Here is an 18,584-nt window from a genome sequence, read left to right as displayed (position 1 = left end):
TATGCAGGCCATGGAAGAACTGGGACATTTTCATCTTCCAGGAATTGTGTACAGATTCTTGCGACATGAGGCTGTGCATTATAATGCTGAAGCATAAGGTGATGGCGGCAGATGAATGGCACGATAATGGGCCTCAGGATCTCGTCACACTATCTCTGTGCATTCAAATTGTCATTGATAAAATGCAATTGTGTTCATTGTCCATAGTTTATGCCTGCCCATACCATAACCCCACCGCCAACATGGGGCATTCTGTTCATAACTTTGATTTCAGCAAACCACTCGCCCACACGACTCCATACATGCTGTCTGCCATCTGCCAGGTACAGTTAAAACCGGGATTAATCTGTGAAGAGCAGCATGCCAGTCGCCATCATAGGTGAGCATTTGCCCACTGAAGACAGTTACGACGCCGAACTGCAGTCAGGTCAAGACCCTGGTGTGAATGACGAGCACGCAGATGAGCTTCCCTGAGACGGTTTCTGACAGTTTTTGCAGAAATTCTTCTGTTGTGGAAACCCATAGTTTCAACAGCTGTCCGGATGGCTGGTCTCAGACTCAGGTGAAGAAGCCGGATGTGAAGGTCCTGGGCTGGTTACACGTGGTCTGAGGTTGTGAGGCCGGTTGGACGTACTGCCAAATTCTCTAAATTGACATTGGAGGTGGCTTATTGTGGAGAAATTAACATTACATTCTCTGGTAACAGCTCTGGGGACATTCCTGCAGTCAGCATGCCAATTGCACGCTCCCTCAAAACTTGAGACATCTGTGGCATTGTGTTGAGAGACAAAACTGTACATTTTAAAGTTGCCTTTTATTGTCCCCAGCACAAGGTGCCCCTGTGTAATGAGCATGCTATTTAATCAGCTTCCTGATATGCCACACCTGTCAGGTGGATGGATTATCTTGACAAAGAAGAAATGCTCACTAACAGGGATGACAACAAATTGGAACACAAAATTTGAGAGAAATAAGCTTTTTGTGCATCTGGAACATTTCTGGGATCTTTTATTTCAGCTCATGAAACAAGGAACCAACATTTTACATATTGCATTTATATTTTTGTTCAATGTAAAATCATTAAACATTATTATGTATATATTGTAACAAAGTGGTAACTATCCCAACACTGGGATATGCATAGGCTTTTGTGGAACTCATGCACTTATGTAAGCCTCATTAACACTACAAAAGTGCCAGTTGTTCAACCTTAAAGGGGCAATCAGCAGTTGCTACATCTATTTTTGGACTTAAATAATGACATGTACCCATTGATTCTTGAAGAATTTAACTTAGAAATGCCTCATGAGCTAAGTTCAACAGTCGTACTCCATCAGAACCCAAAATGTAAGCTTATTTTGCCACAGTGTTTGTAAACAAACTAAATGTAAACAAACACTGGTTAAAACTTTTGATATCATGGATGGTCAGTCCTTACATAAGGACTGACCATCCATGATATCAATAGTTTTAACCAGAATTTGAGAGTTGTTACATTTCTCCAGCCCCATCCCTCAGCGTTTTACCCACCATCAACAATCCAACCCTTCTGTTTTAAAAGAGAACAATCCAAATAAGTGACCCTATGCCTGCAACCCAGCAGTTGGGTCATCCAAATAACCCAGCATTTTTTAGAGTGTGTGTGCGTGCATGCGTCTGTATGTGTGTGTGTGTGTGTGTATGTGCGTGAATGCGTTCTTTTGTGTGCGAGTGCGTGTGTGTGTGTCAGTGAGTAAAGGGGATGCGGCCGTGCCTGGTCAGTCACATGCTCATGTTTCATGTGTTTGTTGTAACAGCTGACTGTGAGACAGACGGCTATCTCAGCTCCTCTGGCCTCCAGGACCCCCTGGAGACAGCGGTCAACCTCAAAGGGTCAACCCTCAACGGGACTGGGACTACCTCCCTCAATGGACACCCTCACCACCACCCCATCCCAGCCCTTCGCTTTCCCTCTGTGAGTGAATGGGACAAATAGTGAGCTAGTTATCCAAGTGTAAGAGTAGTAGAGAGGCGATGACTAGCAACTCTACCTCAACTGTCCCTGCTTATTTTTGAATTACCTTTATTCACTATGTTTCTGTGACTGTTGCCTTATGCTTAATTGTGCCCTCTCCTTTTCCCATTTGTAGAGTATTGCAGTATTAGGTAATACGGAGCATGGACACTCTGGAGGACACCCTCCCAGCGGCTTTACCTCACCTGTGGACAGGTACTCTCCTCAGCCTCTTCCCTAGAATAAATACTTTGTCTATTTTTATTAGAAAGAGACATTCATCTCCTGCCATTCGCATCACCCCCAGACACACACACGTACACACACGCACACACACACACATACACACACTCGCTGAGAGGCACAGAGTCAGTCAGTGCTGCGTTCCTTGATCTGTTTTTGGATGTGCTTCCTACAGCAGTGGAATAGACAAACAGACCCCCAGTTGCCAAGTTCCTACTGGACCCTCTAACCTCTAGGCTTCCTATGCCTCTGTGCACATCTGTGTGTCCGAATAGCAGACTGATCTGGGAGAAACAACAGCCTCTCCCCAGTCTAGTGTTTGAAGCACAATGGACTTTGAGGTTTCTGTCTGTTTTACTTTAGTTTCAGATGTTTCTGGCTAGGGGGTGTTTGTGTGTGCATGCGTGAATGCGTGCGTTGTGTGTGTGTTGTCATCTGGTGCCCATTCTGTCTAAGGTATTTTGTGTTCCAAAACATCTTCAGCATGCACTACTTATGATTCTATACATATCAATTAGAAAGATGATACTTTGGGAAAGTGGGAAATTTTTACAGCTAGTTAGCAAAAACACTACTTAAAAACTGAAACCCAACACCAACACATAAAACCAAACAAGTATGTCATAAACAAGAAGAACGTAAACAAAAACATTTCCATTTCCCCATTACGTCCATCCTGAGTGGGTGAACAACCAGTTTTGTCCACCGTGAACTGAAGTTCCCCAAAAGTACTTCAGATTTTAGAGAATGGTTAGAACCTGCCAACCAGTAGAGTGTTTGTCTGTAAATCTTTGCTGAAGTAGTGGATGGAGGGAGGGATAAATCAGGGACCACGGCACTAAGCGACCCAGAGGACTGAATTTAAGCTTTTTAAAATGTACTGCATGTCCCAGGCTGTGCAACTTTCACTTTTTCACAATATAAATACTACACTGCTGAACAGAATATGTGGATTTGTTGTTCCTTTACTATGACTGTGTACTTGTTTTCTATAGGAGATTTGTCCCAACTGCTGTAGTAGTTAATATATACTCACGTTGGGCTTCATTTGGCATATATATTTGGCATGTATAACAGTCTAGCTCTGTTTCTGACCTAAAACTTGACAGGTGGTTATTTCTATTTCCTCCTAATAGCATAGAATGTATTAAACTCATAAATGTTACGGCGGTTATGACACAAATGCACTAACACACCAATCATCTTCACAGCTACGCCTCTGACATGATCTCGGGTTTGAGTGACGTCTATGAGGGCCTATCAGAGAGGAGCGGCAAGACTGCTGCCAGGCGCACGGCTGGCAAGCTGTTCCGGAGAAGGGCCCGCATCACTGGGGTAAAACAAATCAATCAATTAATCAATCAAGACTATTCTATACAAGTGATTGTCAAGTCTAATTGTCAAGTCCACAGGTAGGGCCCATCCCAAATGGCACCCTATTCCCTATATAGTGGAGGAATAGGGTACCAATAGGGTGTCATTTAGATATGCATACTTTGCAGTGTTTCCCCTATAATAATTTAGCAGCGGCACCCAATAAATTGTCGCCACCACTCAAAATAATATGATTAAATGTAATTATTTTTGGGGGATATTCTGCCGAGACATGCTTTTAAGCATTTTATGCATTTCTTTTTCAATGATTCAGCCTATTTATTCAAAGCCCCTATGCTGCATCAGTTGGGCTACAGGTAGTAATGCTTTTAAAGGGAAAATTATATTTCAGATGGTGTCAATATAATTCCATTTTCATTCATTTTGGGGTAGAATGTCCTTTAAAAAGTAACCAGAAGTGACATTATCACAGTCGTTATACAAACAAAAGCATGGTTATTCAGTTTATGTTATCATCTTAGAGGTTATGCTGTTAGTACAATATGCTCTTCCTCCACCTGCCATGCCTCTTGTGACCAGAACACCTGGGGAAGCAGAAACAAACATTTACATTGTAGTCATTTAACAGACACTCTTATCCACACACACACACACACACACACACACACACACACACACACACACACACACACACACACACACACACACACACACACACACACACACACACACACACACACACACACACACACACACACACACACACACACACACACAACACACACACACACACACACACACACACACACACACACACACACACACACAAAGCACTCTCAGTGTGTGTGTGTATCTTTGTTCTACTGCTACCCCAGTGTCTATATTCTACGTAACATAAACAAACTAACACTGGTGGATGGTGTCTCTATGTGCAGCTCTCTGACAAAGACGACCGGGTGGTGGAGTGTCAGCTGCAGACTCACAATGACAAGATGGTTACCTTCAAGTTCGACCTGGACGGAGACAACCCAGAGGACATTGCAGCTGTCATGGTTTGTTGTCACCTCTATCTAGGGTGTGAATAGCCTTAGGTCATTTAGGGATTTATTTAATGACAGCCATACTATTATCTCCGTGTTAAAGACTCATTATGCTGAAGGAAGAGCCTATAAACGCAGGAGAAATGAAGCACTATCAGCTTATCTTATTGATACTCCTATCTACTTCTATCTCACACAGCAGCACAGACTCTACGTCCCACTTCCAGTTAAAACACTGTGTTTCTGTGTCATATAGATTTATCTTGGTTAGGGGGTTGTGAGGCAAGAAGATAAGCAGTTTACACACGTGCCATTTTAGTTTACATGTGTGTGTCTCATTTTATTTTGATTACGAACTTGGGGAGGTTCTAGCGTAGAGATACACAAAGTACGTAGGCATGATGAGGTAGTGGTATTTTCAGCTTCTGTTGGTGGTAGATTCCAGAACTTTGTGTTCACTGAGTGTTCTGTTTATTCCGATTCTGAATGAAACACAGTGAGCTTTTGTTTAGGCCAGTCTTGGCACAGAGCTGGTCAGGTCTCATAAATGCCCCTATTAGTGCAGCAAACCAGCACTATACGAGCTGAATTAAGACATACTGACAGGAGAGCCAGCCCGTTCACCACACCTCACCACACCCCACCACCCAACCCACAATTCACAGAATCTGCACAACATAGACTCAGACTGCTTCAACAAATTAGCATACTATGAAGGTTGGACAAGAAACCACTTATGACTCAATACACAATAACTGAAGATGGAAGGACAGATGGATGGACGGAAGGATGGACAAAGAGACAGACAGGCATGCAGACAGGCAGGCAGGCAGGCAGACAAACAGACATATGTTATCAATGTGTTATTATTAGGTTATTAATGTTATAAAAATGTTGTTATTCATATGTTATTAATGTGTTAATTGCGTCTGTATTTTCCAGGTTCACAATGAGTTCATCCTGCCAGCGGAGAAGGAGGGGTTTATCCAACGCATAGGTGACATCATCAAGAGGGCAGAGGCTCTGATGAAGGAGCATAAGGTCCACGTGGGTGGCGGCCACGGAGCACCACGCCCACAACACCACAACGGGGTCAACTCACTATCCGCGTCCCAGGTAAGTACCACTACTAGTACCAGTACCAGAAATAGTACCAGTACCAATACCAGCTCTGGGTTCCCACATCATCAAAACCATTTCACTGACTTTCAAATGTTCACAGACTCTGTGTCATCATGGTATGTACTACTAGCTATGTGATTATATATTGAGGAGGAATTTTATGTGAATTGGGTGTGAATCCAATTGTGGAGGATCTTTTAATTTCCTTTTGCGGTCAATGCATAGGGAGCTATAGTGAGCTATAGGGAGCTATAGGGAGATTTAGGGAGAGATATGGAGCATTAGCAAGCTATATGGAGCTTTAAGGAGCTATGGGGAGCTTTAAGGAGCTATAGTGAGCTATAGGGCGCTATAGGGAGCTTTAGGGAGAGATATGGAGCATTAGCGAGCTATAGGGAGCTTTAAGGAGATTTATGGAGCTATATGAAATTCTAAGGAGCTATAGGGAGCTATGGGGATAAATATGGAGCATTTGGGATCATTAGGGAGCTATAGGTAGCTATTTGGAGCTTTAGTGAACTATGGGGATCTTTGCAGAGCTATGGGGAGCTATGGGGAGATTTGGGGAGCTATATGGAGCTTTAGGGAGCTGTAGGGAACTATAGGGAGCTATAGGGAGCTATAAGGGGCTATAGGGAGTTATAGGGAGCTTTGTGGAGCTATAGGGAGCTTTATGGAGCTATAGGGAGCTATAGGGGGCTATAGGGAGCTATAGGGATTTATATGGAGCTTTATGGAGCTATAGGGGCTATAGGGAGCTATAGTGAGCTATGGGGAGCTTTATGGAGCTATAGGGTGCTATAGGGAGTTATGGAGCTGTAGGGAGCTATAGGGAGTTATGGGGCTATAGGGAGCTATAGGGAGTTATGGAGCTATAGGGAGCTTTATGGAGCTATAGGGTGCTATAGGGAGTTATGGAGCTGTAGGGAGCTATAGGGAGTTATGGGGCTATAGGGAGCTATAGGGAGTTATGGAGCTATAGGGAGCTTTATGGAGCTATAGGGAGCTTTATGGAGCTATAGGGAGCTTTATGGAGCTTTATGGAGCTATAGGGAGTTATGGAGCTATAGGGAGTTATGGAGCTATAGGGAGTTATGGAGCTATAGGGAGCTATATGGAGCTATAGGGAGCTTTATGGAGCTATAGGGAGCTTTATGGAGCTATAGGGAGCTTTATGGAGCTATAGGGAGCTTTATGGAGCTATAGGGAGTTATGGAGCTATAGGGAGTTATGGAGCGATAGGGGGCTATAGGGTGCTATGGGGAGCTTTATTGAGCTATAGGGAGCTTTATGGAGTTATATGGAGCTTTATGGAATTATAGGGAGCTTTATGGAGCTATAGTGAGCTATAGGGAGCTAAGGCTATGTAATAAAGTCATACAGTGAGGGGGAATTTGTATGGTATACATTACATTAGTTTAAATACAATGCCCCCAGCTGTGCTTATCCTGGGCAGGTCATAAATATAGTAGAAGAGTGTGTTTAGTAGGGGCCTAGTGGGGAAAATGCAGAGGAGAAAGATGTGGGTTAAGGAGTAATGGAGAAGGTGTGCTCAGAAGAAAAGCAACTGGAGTAATACTGTAATCAGGACATGGTGGTACTAAAAAGCTCTTAAACCCCCTTGTAAATCCTACGACGTCATTAGTGGAAGTGCACCACCATGCCTAGGGTGTGTACACTAAATCAAATCACATTTTATTTGTCACATGCTTCGTAAACAACAGGTATAGACTAACAGTGAAATGCTTACTTACCAACAATGCAGAAAGAAAAATGTAAAAAGAATATATAGTTAAAAACACAAGGAATAAAATACACAATGAGTAACGATAACTTGGCTATATACGCAGGGTACCAGTACTGAGTCGATGTGCAGGGGTACGAGGTCATTGAGGTAGATATGTACATATAGGTAGGGGTAAAGTGAATAGGTAACAGGATAGATAATAAGCAGCAGCAGCAGGGTATGTGATGAGTCAAAATAGTTAGTGCAATACAGATAATCCAGGTAGCTATTTGGTTAACTATTTAACTAACTATTTAGCAGTCTTATGGCTTAAGGGTAGAAGCTGTTCAGTGTCCTGTTGGTTCCAGACTTGGTGCAATGGTACTACTTGCCGTGCGGTAGCACAGAGAACAGTCTATGACTTAGTCTATGACTAGAGTCCAGCTCTAGATAATATAACTAGACCATTATTTAGGTTCAGAGTGGTTTGCTGAGAAAGGGTGTATCGGCCCTGGTCAAAAGTAGTGCACTATAATGGGAATAGGGTGCCATTTGGGACGCACCTGTACCTAGATAGGGGCAGCCAGGAGAGAAGAGTCTGTACTGCCAGGACATGTTCCTATCCTCAGAACACAACCAGCCTGCTGTGCTGAGCCTTCCAGTAAACGGATCTAAGAGAACAGTGAAGAACAATGTGTTGTTTCATGTGGGCCGGGAGGACCGGTAACTCCTCCTCCTCCTACACGCACACACACACACACACACACACACACACACACACACACACACACACACACAGACACAGACACAGACACAGACACAGACACAGACACACACACACACACACACAGACACAGACACAGACACAGACACAGACACAGACACACACACACACACAGACACAGACGCATACACGCATACACGCATACACGCATGCATACATACATACATACATACATACATACATGCATACATACATTCATACATACACACACACACACACACACACTACCCCCTAGGTACATAATTACCTCAGGCTGTCCTGGAAATCTCTCCTTCCTGGCTCCGGACCAGGACTTGATTGAAAACAGGCTGCTAACCCGACCACATCTCTAACTAGGAACCCCTATGGCCTTATACGTTTCTGGGCTAATTGTGTCCCACGTAATCCCCGGGCCTCTTCCCCTTAAAAACATAGAAAATGAGTTCCGTCTGAGAGAATGTAACCACAACTCTGGAACTTGTCTGTCTCTGTCCTGATTGTGTACTAGGGTTATGGTTTAGGTTAGAGGCATATCTGCATCTATTATTCTATTCTTAACAACATCTCAGAACATCTCAAGTTATTTGTATATAGAAAACTCCTCATGGAGGACAAGAACCGAAGTGTACCTCTGGACATTTATGTCTTTGCCTAGTTGTTACTGCATGTTCGCGTGACCAGTCATTACACTGCAGTAATTCAAGGAAATAAAATAGAGCTGTGACTCTAGAGGGTTTGTTTCCTGTTTAGGAGGGTTTAGAGTTCGTTTTTCGTTCAGAATATAGTGGTTAAAAGATTTAGACCAAAGTGAAGTAGAACACTAAATAGAAGTTAATGGTTGCCTTAATGAGTCCTTATTAAAATAGATTGTATCATTAAAATTGCCCTGGCTAAATGCAACTGACTTCTCAACAACAAACCCCTTGGGAAGACCAATGATAAATGCAGTGTATGAAGTAATACTGTATCATGAATATAATAACGGTGTATATCTGTGTCCTCTATTCCAGCCTAATCTTCACAGTCACATTCTGGAGCGGACACACTCTTCCTACTCTCTACCTGGTAAAATGTCTAAACCTTAATCTTCTGAACTTCCTTTTCTACTGCTTGGTCTTTGTTATATTTCTGGGCCTCACTTGGCCTATGTATGTTATATTGGTTTTGCATGGCAAATAGACCTGCATGTGTCTGTCTCTATAAGTTTCCTTAATTTTGTTGCCGGTGAACATGTCCATTTCAATGACTGAGACTGACTGTGTCTGTCTGTTCTCTCAGACTTCAGCATGGCTGGCCCCAGTGTAGGGGTATGTGACTCTCCCTCAGGGCCCACTGGTGGAGGAGACTTCTTCAGCCCAGCAGACATGACTTCACCTGCAGGGAGACCTCTATTACGCTCCCAGTCTTTCCAAAATGCCCCAGGTACTGTATTGTAAGGACCCACCTCTCCTCCTCTTCCTCCTCCCCATGGTCCCATGTGAAGAGGCATTGTTTACTCTTCACAGAGAGAAAACTGTTGTAGACTGAGGTTGCTTCACAAATGGCACCCTGTTACCTTCAAGGCACTACTACCAGAGCCTGGTCAAAAGTAGTGCACTATTATGGGAATAGGATGCCATTTGGGATGCAGACAGGGATTTGTTTGGAATTAGAACATCAATGGAGTGAGGAAGGACTTTTTTTGACATTTGAAGAGTCTGAAATTGAAAACGTGTGTATTCATCACAAGTCTTTAGTTTAGTTGAGAACCCTACAGTGGAGACTAGCCAGAGATATTGATAACTCTTCAGGGACTTTTCAGGACGCCATAACATTCTTCATTCATTGATTTGACATTTAATTCAACAATGGCTCTACAGTTATGGACCAGCACGACTCCCGACACTGAAGTAAACAAGCCACTAACATGTCAATGGGATGGAAATATACTGTAGGTTCGGCAACTATAAATGTGGCGGAGAGCCAAAAGGCATTGCGAAACCGGACTGTGCTGTGGCTGTGTCCAGCAGAGAATAGAGACAACTGGGGAGGGGGGAGATATACTTCAGATGGCCACCAAGTCTTTAGCTAGTGGGGGTGGAGGGGCAGTTGTATGTTCTTTAATTGAAGTCAAATGCTTCCTTCTCTTGCGGTGGGAGTTTTGGAGGAGACTTTCTTGAAAAGTGTGTGTGTGTGCGTGTGTGTGCTGGCAAACAGATGTTGCAGAGAATCATACTGTAGTACAAGTTAGGCCAGAAAAGCTTATGCTTCACAGTGAGAGCATTCACATCTCAAAAATAGGCTAAAAGCGCTCTTCAAGTGAAGTAATTACCCAAGAGGCCCTAGGGCAAGGCCGGCGCCGCACCACTGAGGCACAGACCTGGGGTGTGAGGTGCAGGGATGGTTAGTCAGAGCCATGCAAATCTCCTGACAATACCAAGAAAGGGGTCTGAGGAGGGAGGGGTTTTATGACGGTGTTGGGCCCGGTTTGTGTTCTTCTCTGCCAAGATCAGGATGAGTCCCAAATGGCACTCTATTCCCTAAATAGTGTATTACTTTGACCAGGGCAAATAGGGTGCCATTTGGGATGCATACATAACAGCGCATGCCCCTACTTACAACCAACCGCTCCGGCTATCAGGGCCTTTATGCAATGAAATCATCATCCGAGCTCTCTTAAACAGGGATTTTGTTAGACAAAACCCTACCATGAAAACCATCTTTATACCGCACATGAGGAATTTATTTTCTAAATGTCTGATGTCACTTGGCAGTGGGGCGGAAGGAACGACAAGACAATCCAAAATCTGAGAGAGAGATGGAGCAATAATATAATTGACTCTTTTACAACCTAGGGGATTCTGCTAGTAAATGTCTCTCGAGACGTTGGCATAAGGGTTTGTGTGAGGACACTGTAAAGAACCCATTAAGGTTTTGTAAGGCGTTCCTTTTACATAAGTGGTGTTTCTGAGTTAGGTCATGTTATGTTGTTTTGTGTCTACCAATCAGTCACCACACATGAAGTTCCCTCTCAGGAAATAAAAGTTTTGAATGAAATAATAATAACTAACATGTATTGTTATGTTTTGTTTCTGTGTTCCAGGTTCTCCTCACTACTACTACCACCACCCAGCCTCCATGTACTCCTCAGAGCCCCCCCAGCAGCAACAACACCAGCAGTACTACCACATGCCCTCCTTCATGGGCAACACACACTTCCCCTTCACCTACCCAGTGAACCCCGGTGCCCCCAAACCAGTGGGGTCCCATCCTTCCCTCACACGGGTCGCCAGCAACCCCACGTTCCCCTCCGTCCTCTCCCCAGCCCCAGGCTCCCCCGGTGGCCCCCACTCTGATGCTCCGAGCCCCTCTGAGTACAGCGGTGAGGGGAACCCCCTGACCCTCCCTCCTCACCCCCAGAACCCCAACATGTGGCCCTCCCACACACAGCCCCTCTTCTCCCTGGCCAACGTAATCTCCATGGCAATGAGCATGGCTCAATCCTTCATCCCTGCCAACAGCCTGGCTAACCAGGTGATGCCCTCTATAGCAGGCTTCCACCCCCAGCTAACCCACCCTCAGTCGGTCTACTCGTCCGTCTACTCCCCCCACTACCAAACTGCTCCAGTGGAGCTCCCTTACACCCAGGGTGGGACGCCTGGCCAAGGGCAGCAACACAGTGTCTACCAGGGCCCAGACATTCCACCACAGATGCAGAGGGATGGCTCAGTGTCTGTGTACTCTCAAAATGGACACCCCGGCTGGCAGCATAATCACATATCTCCCCCTACGATGGGCTACAACAGCCCACAGATGGTATCACAGCAAGCAGCATCCAGCCCTCTATGCCATTTACAGAATAGTTCCCAGGGGTCCTACATGGTTCCTCAGGACCAGTCTGATGTGTCCAGCTGTGCGTCAGGGTCTGATCTGTCCCCTTCGTCCCCAGACAGCCCGGAGAGCACAGTAAGCTACCAGCCAGCCCATACATGACTGTCTGACAGTGAGAAGTAATGCCATTCTGACAAGTATTGCCCCCCCCCCCCCCTTCTCTTTTCCCAAGTTATCATTGTTCAGCTCAACCACACCAATGTCGAGACCTACGGTGCCTGAGATGAACGCCAGTGCTCCCAAGCCCAGACTATCCCCCAGTTACACAGGTAAGATTCACAGTGACTTTCCCCTCTCTACTTCTACACTAGCTGTATTCTACCGGCCCTTACCTAAGCTTACTGTTGATCTGTTGATGGTAGGAGATGGGTTGGGGAGGATTCTGGCAGACCTTTGTTGCTTCTGTTAGCACACTAAACAAATGCAGAGTACACACTCCAGACACACACACACATACAAAAACACACACACTCCAGACATACACACACTCAACGAGGCCTGTTTTATGTTGTATTTGGTCTAAATAAGGTCTGATGACTGTGTTAGGGCCAATTGGCTCTTACTGTTGTTTTCAGTTCTGTTTTGTGTTTTATCCTGTCCACATCAGTGTTTGGTGACATTATCACCTATAAGCACTAGCAGTGCCTCGGGATCTGTTGCGTAACCACATGTCTGGATGGAATGTTCCATTGAATAAGGGACCAATAGGTAGGTGTGATAATACCCCCGCCTACCAGTATTGACCAGTTAGAACCCACTGAGTACAGACGTCAATTCAACGTCTATTCCACATTGGTTGAGCGTAATTTCATTGAAATTACGTGGAAACAACGTTGATTCAACCAGTGTGTAACCAGTGGGAAGCTTTGCCCAGCAGAAATGACCAATCAGAAGGCTTCCACGCTCGTTACAGGCCTCTCCTCCCACATCCTCCCCACCTGTCTGTGTTCACACCCCCACCCCAACCAGCTCCAGTACCCGAGCAACCCAACCCAGCCCATTTCGCTCAACAGACTGACAGAACAGGCTCTGTTTTTGAGAAATCCCAGGGCCACATTCAGCAGAAAATAATTGTTTTCCAACCGTGTAGAGTAGTTACACCTAGTGCCAGACCTCCGCTAGCTCTTGCTTCCCACCCATTTATGGCACCATGAACACAACCAGATGTTGGCAGTAGATATGGCAGATGGATTGGTTTTTCTGACAGAAAGTTATGAAACTAAGGCCAGGATTCTATCCGATCCCTGGTAGATCCGCGTAACAGCACGCTTGACATTTAAAGTACATTTCAGATTGAGATGACATTATGCATTTGAATCAATTTGAAAGTACGAGTCAATGGAAAATGATATCACTACTGGAACAGAATGTAAACACAAAAAAAATAAAAATAATTATCACTGTGATGATATTAATCATAAACCTCCTCCACCACACAGATCCCCCGCCTGCTGCCGTCACAATGGGTCGTTTCCAGGTCACCCCTAGCATGGAGATCCCTGTTCCTGCTGCACCAGATGGACAAGGCTCTAACCCCACCAGGCCCAAGTCAGTGGGCAGCTCCTCCCCAGGTCGAACCAGGCCCAAGTCAGTGGGCAGTTCTACCCCTGGCCCCACCAGGCCCAAGTCAGTGGGCAGCTCCACCCCAGGCCCCACCATGCCCAAGTCAGTGGGCAGCTCCACGACAGGCTCCACCAGGCCCAAGTCAGTGGGGAGCTCCACCCCAGGCCCCACCAGGCCCAAGTCAGTGGGCAGCTCCACCCCAGGCCCCACTAGGCCCAAGTCAGTGGGCAGCTCCAACCCAGGCCCCACAAGGCCCAAGTCAGTGGGCAGCTCTACCACTTCTGAGAGCAGCACAGAGGAGCAGGGGCGGGCAGAAACCAGCCTGAACACCTCCCTCACTCTCTCCCCCCCAGACCGACACCTCCCTGTGGAGGAGGACCGGGAGGTCCAGGTAGGGTGGGCCGGGACCAAAGAGCAGCAGCAGGAAGAGGAGGAGGAAGAAGATGATGAGGAGAAGAAAGAGCAGCAGATAGTAAGAAGGAGGAGTGTGTGTAGTCTCAGTCTGATAGGTACGTCTGCAGACAGCGGCCTGTCCGTCACGGTGGTGGATTCAGAGGGGCGTGGCCTGTGGGAGGGAGGTGCAGGGAGCCCTACCTACAACTCGGCCCTGCACCACTTGTGGCTGAGCTACAGCCGCAACTTCACGTACATGAGCAGTGACGACTCGGAGAGCGAGGACGAGGACATGCGGGAGGAGTTGCAGGTGATGAGGGAGAAGTGAGTGTTTCACCTTCAGCATCTCTCCAGTTATTTACCCATTTTCCTTCCAGATCGATTTAGGGTTTGAATCCAAGTTTGATTACTTTGAATTCAACTTGCATCCCAACTATTCCAAATCACTTAAACAAGTCCTCAGAGTTCTCACCTATCTGTTTCTCTGTCTCTCTTTCTCTCTCTCTCAGACACTTGGTGCAGGTGCAGAGTCTCCAGGCCACCCAGAAGAGGGAAATTGAGGAGCTGTATGAGAGGATGGGGAAGGTTCCCCCTGCGGGGATTGTCTCACCTGCCACCATGCTCTCCAGTCGCCAACGCCGTATCTCTAAGGAGAGGAGTTACCCCTCCACCTCCCGCAGAAACAGCCTGCAGCGCCTGGACATGCTCCCCCTCCAAGGTATCATCAGGAGGAACTCTCTGGGTGGCAGCAACAGCAGCAGCAGCTCTCTGGAGAAGCCTTCTAAAGGGGTGACCTTTGCTTCCGATGTCAGTAGAATGGTTAGAGTTCTCTCATTATGTCTTTATTTACTGTACACAGAGCATGGCCATGATTAAATTAGAGGTGCGTTATCGGTTGTGCAATGTGCTTGTCTACAACGCACCTCTGATTGAATCACGATCCATATCTTACATTTATTTTGCTGTCTAAAATCTAAGTTTATCTAGAAATCATAATGTGCAATGCACGATGCTCTACAGATTTAATCATTGCATCTCCTTGTCTCCTCTCTCACCAGTAAGAATCTTCAGCCATGCTTGCTGTAGAATAAGCCGACTACCTCATCTAAAATGTGACTGAAATAATCATGCCCATCCTGCTGGAGGAAAGAACTGACATCACCTCTAAACCCTTTATCTGGGCCCCCATTGGAGGAGACTAACCTAGATCCCCCAGAAACCAGGAAGCTCCTCTGCTGATCCAATAGTCACAGGGTTAATCATAGGTCACAGGTCCGCCAGAGGTCGCTGAGCCCTCTGCTATGAAGGGGCAACAGAACCTTTGTCATCCTCTGTCAGTCACCCCCAAGAGAAGCTTGCCAGAGTCAACGGTTCAGTGCAACATACCCGTTCTAGGACGCCACCAGAGCAGTGTTTAAAGTGAGATGGTCCAAAGTTTCAAAACGTCCTCAGCTAATGCGTATAAAAGGCTCACAATAGTGCTAGCCCAAGTAGTGCACCATCATTCTTCATACTATGCCATGCTAGTGAGAAACGTGCGATCATTGTACATAGCGCCTTAATGATCAGCTGTAGTCCTGCCTTGTAGCCACAGAGCAGTAAGGGTTGTTCCAGCTACAATATTGGGATCATGGGATCGAGGCCGAGGCTATTGATCATTATTTTCCTGCTTATCTGACTGTCGCACACATTTTTATTGCGAGCAGTGGAGTGAGATGAAGCTCAGTAACTCTCGCTGTGTTTCAGATGATTCACTCTCCTCTTTGCACATTTGACTGTCTGTTTGCAATCTGTTGATGCTGACTGTAGCTCGCTACTGCCCTCTAGAGTCGGACTACGGAAGTCCAGATATGTTATAGTTTTAGTAACTCATGCTTGTTTTCCAATGTACAATAGTGATGCAACAATATTTCTGATGAATTCAACAGATTTATGAAGGACGACTGTTGTCAATGTGTAGAAAGATGTGAACATAGGTGTTAAAAGATGTTAGGCAGTACCTTATATACAATTATAGTGAGCATTTATCAATAAAATGCAACACTATGACAAGTAGCTTTCCGAACAACCATATACAGTACTATAGGTAGACCAACAACACTGAAATCTTTTAGGTGTCAGTCTTTCCAGAATATTTCAGAATTTCACGTGTTCATATGAAATATAAAAAGGTTATACAGTAAGAAGCTAGGCCTAATACAGCTCTATAAATGACAAATATCCAAGACTAAAACTACGTAAAAAAAAAACAAAAAAACAAATCAAGTTAAATTATTGCCAAATCATCCACATCGATTAAAAAAAAAGGCAATTTATGGTTGATGATTTTCAACTCTCCTGTCTTTTTAGCTGAGACTATATTTTCTCCCCAAATAATCAAACATAAGTCTAGACTACTGGTTCTCAGCATGATTGTAAATGTGTAAATATGAAATAATGCATTTGTAAATTACTTTTACAAATGAATCAAAGACATTTTGGCAAGCTACTTTTCTTGTGCAAACACATTGACAATGATAAACCTTGCTGCAATAAACCAGGCACCCTATGCACTTTAGTCAATTCTACTTTAGTAGGAATTCACACTTTTTGGTAAAGTAAGTAGCATATTTATATGCACAAGTGGGGAAGAGTACAACTACCCTAACAAATGAATTAAACTGTGAGCCCATATTAGTGATTGCCTTAAATACACATATGGAATTCTATTGCAATGATACTCTTAAGATTTATATTTAAAGAAAGAAAAAGTAAATGCATGTATGATTGTTGGTTGATTGTATTGCTTTAACATACAAAGCTGCTGTCCTGCCATGCTCAATCTGTGCCTTGTCCTTGCAATGTCTTATTTTATATTTTTACTCTGTAGCTTTGGTGGCTACAACATACTCTGTAACTCATATTTTGACATAAATACAGTTGAAATAATGAGTGTTCCTCTCAGCTGCCGTACTACTGTGGCAATATCAGTGTATGAAACATTACACTGACCTTGCTATAAGATGTCATTTATTGTTGTGAAAAAACAAATACAATATAACAAATGTACAACTCAATCCTTTATCAATAGAAATGTGTTTCTTTGTTTCAGTTGAGCTGTTCTAATTCCACCTATTTCAAGGCCACTGTAGAATTAACATTACTGATATAGGTTGAATTAGTTTTATAGTTTGGGAGAAATCATTTGATGCTCATTTGAAGGGAATACAAATAATTTTACACAAATGCCTACTCGTTGGGAAGAAAAGGAAGGAGAATAGGGTCATGTTCATTGGGGCACTTAACAGAAACCATTTAAATAAATGTTGCCATCCGCTTGGTGCCTAATGAACAAGACCCAAGATCCTGAAATTATAAGGGGGTAATCGGGGGCAATAGATCATTCTTTCTACATACAAGCATGTTTAATCACCATGAAGACGCTTAAGTCAGCAACACAACCACATAAAAGTCTATATACCAGAGCAAAACAGGGCCCGATGCTGCCTTGACAGTGGCTAGCAGTGGAATAAGATGTAGCACCAGCATTTGTCAGCATTAGTCCCTTCCAGTGCAAGTAGGCCTACAGGCGATAGGATCAGTGGCACACCACACAGTCGATCTGAGCTCAGTCCATCTGATCATTAAGTCAGTTGGCGCCTGTCTTTGCCCCCCCCATCCTCGCGACCTTGGCCTCCTCATCCAGCTCATCCATAATCTTCTCCTGTTTCACTGAGTAAAACGTGTAGCCATCTAGGAGGAGCAAAGTCAAGGCAAATGTGCTGACAGAGGCAAGGTGTGTGCTGGGTATGAAGCTATAGTCGAGCGTAGCTACATAAACACAAGGATGAACGTTTTCATCATCATCAACATACATTTATGGCAGACATGTTTTACACTCATCAACAGCTTTCACTGTAGCAACTTGTAATAAAGTGGCATGTTGAGAGAGCTACTTAGCTAACTGTAGTTAGATCCTTGCTTGGCTACTAGCTAACGTTACATTGTTATCCAATTCGCTAACTTGCTACAGTACATGGCTGTTATGCAAACACATGTCATGCGGTTCTTCACCACTACAGCGTGAATTTCATAACCTATCTACAATGACTTACAGCTTCAAGGACATACATGAATTATGTCTGGTTGACTTTAACTGCTAATAGTTATGGCAACATTTACAATGGATCGCTATATCATGCAGTTTAGGGCAAATTAGCTCATGTTACGCAGTTCACCTTTAGTGACTGAATTTGGCAAGGATACAAATACCCATTACAATGGCTCCGATAGCAAGTCCTGTTGCAATATTACGGCCCCTGAGTTGCTGCGATTTCTTCTTCCATTGCGCGAGCTCCACTTGTCTGATAAAGTAGAACTCGTCCCTGGTAAGATCCTCCTTGTTTGGATCTATCCTCTTTGCAAAAGGGACTTCGGGATCCACTGTCGGTTTCTGGTCAGCCATTTTTGCGACAGCCTGACCTGCTTGTGCAACACTATAATAGCTCCCCCAGACATTTCCGGTTTCGACGCGAAAGGTTCGTTTTTTTTAATAGT

General features: G+C 44.7%; 2 protein-coding genes across 3 annotated transcripts in view; one reads left to right on the top strand and one right to left on the bottom strand.

Moving 5' to 3' along the window:
• The window catches only part of wnk4a (WNK lysine deficient protein kinase 4a), a 70,027-nt gene extending 52,247 nt beyond the window's left edge, over positions 1-17,780 (top strand). Inside the window, exons 9-20 of one of the 2 annotated variants that reach the window (XM_065002534.1) lie at positions 1,797-1,954; positions 2,130-2,209; positions 3,448-3,571; positions 4,507-4,623; positions 5,554-5,727; positions 9,233-9,287; positions 9,501-9,644; positions 11,305-12,167; positions 12,265-12,361; positions 13,532-14,372; positions 14,558-14,855; positions 15,107-17,780. In XM_065002534.1, the coding sequence (XP_064858606.1) occupies positions 1,797-1,954; positions 2,130-2,209; positions 3,448-3,571; positions 4,507-4,623; positions 5,554-5,727; positions 9,233-9,287; positions 9,501-9,644; positions 11,305-12,167; positions 12,265-12,361; positions 13,532-14,372; positions 14,558-14,855; positions 15,107-15,109 (2,954 nt within the window). In that variant the 3' untranslated portion in view covers positions 15,110-17,780. Of the gene's footprint in view, positions 1-1,796; positions 1,955-2,129; positions 2,210-3,447; positions 3,572-4,506; positions 4,624-5,553; positions 5,728-9,232; positions 9,288-9,500; positions 9,645-11,304; positions 12,168-12,264; positions 12,362-13,531; positions 14,373-14,557; positions 14,868-15,106 lie in introns of both variants that reach the window. The other variant, XM_029685216.2, reaches the window with a different exon arrangement.
• LOC115144296 (cytochrome c oxidase assembly factor 3 homolog, mitochondrial) lies at positions 17,041-18,533 on the bottom strand. Its single transcript, XM_029685215.2, has 2 exons — positions 18,294-18,533; positions 17,041-17,780 (listed from the first exon to the last, which is right to left on the bottom strand). The coding sequence occupies exons 1-2, from the start codon at positions 18,490-18,492 to the stop codon at positions 17,677-17,679; spliced, it is 303 nt and encodes a 100-aa protein (XP_029541075.1). The 5' UTR covers positions 18,493-18,533; the 3' UTR covers positions 17,041-17,676.
• Between the last annotated feature and the right edge of the window lie 51 nt (positions 18,534-18,584).

This window comes from Oncorhynchus nerka, linkage group LG16, assembly GCF_034236695.1.
Source record: "Oncorhynchus nerka isolate Pitt River linkage group LG16, Oner_Uvic_2.0, whole genome shotgun sequence".
NCBI classification, from domain to species: Eukaryota; Metazoa; Chordata; class Actinopteri; order Salmoniformes; family Salmonidae; genus Oncorhynchus; species Oncorhynchus nerka.
This window is presented reverse-complemented; position numbering and strand designations above follow the sequence as displayed.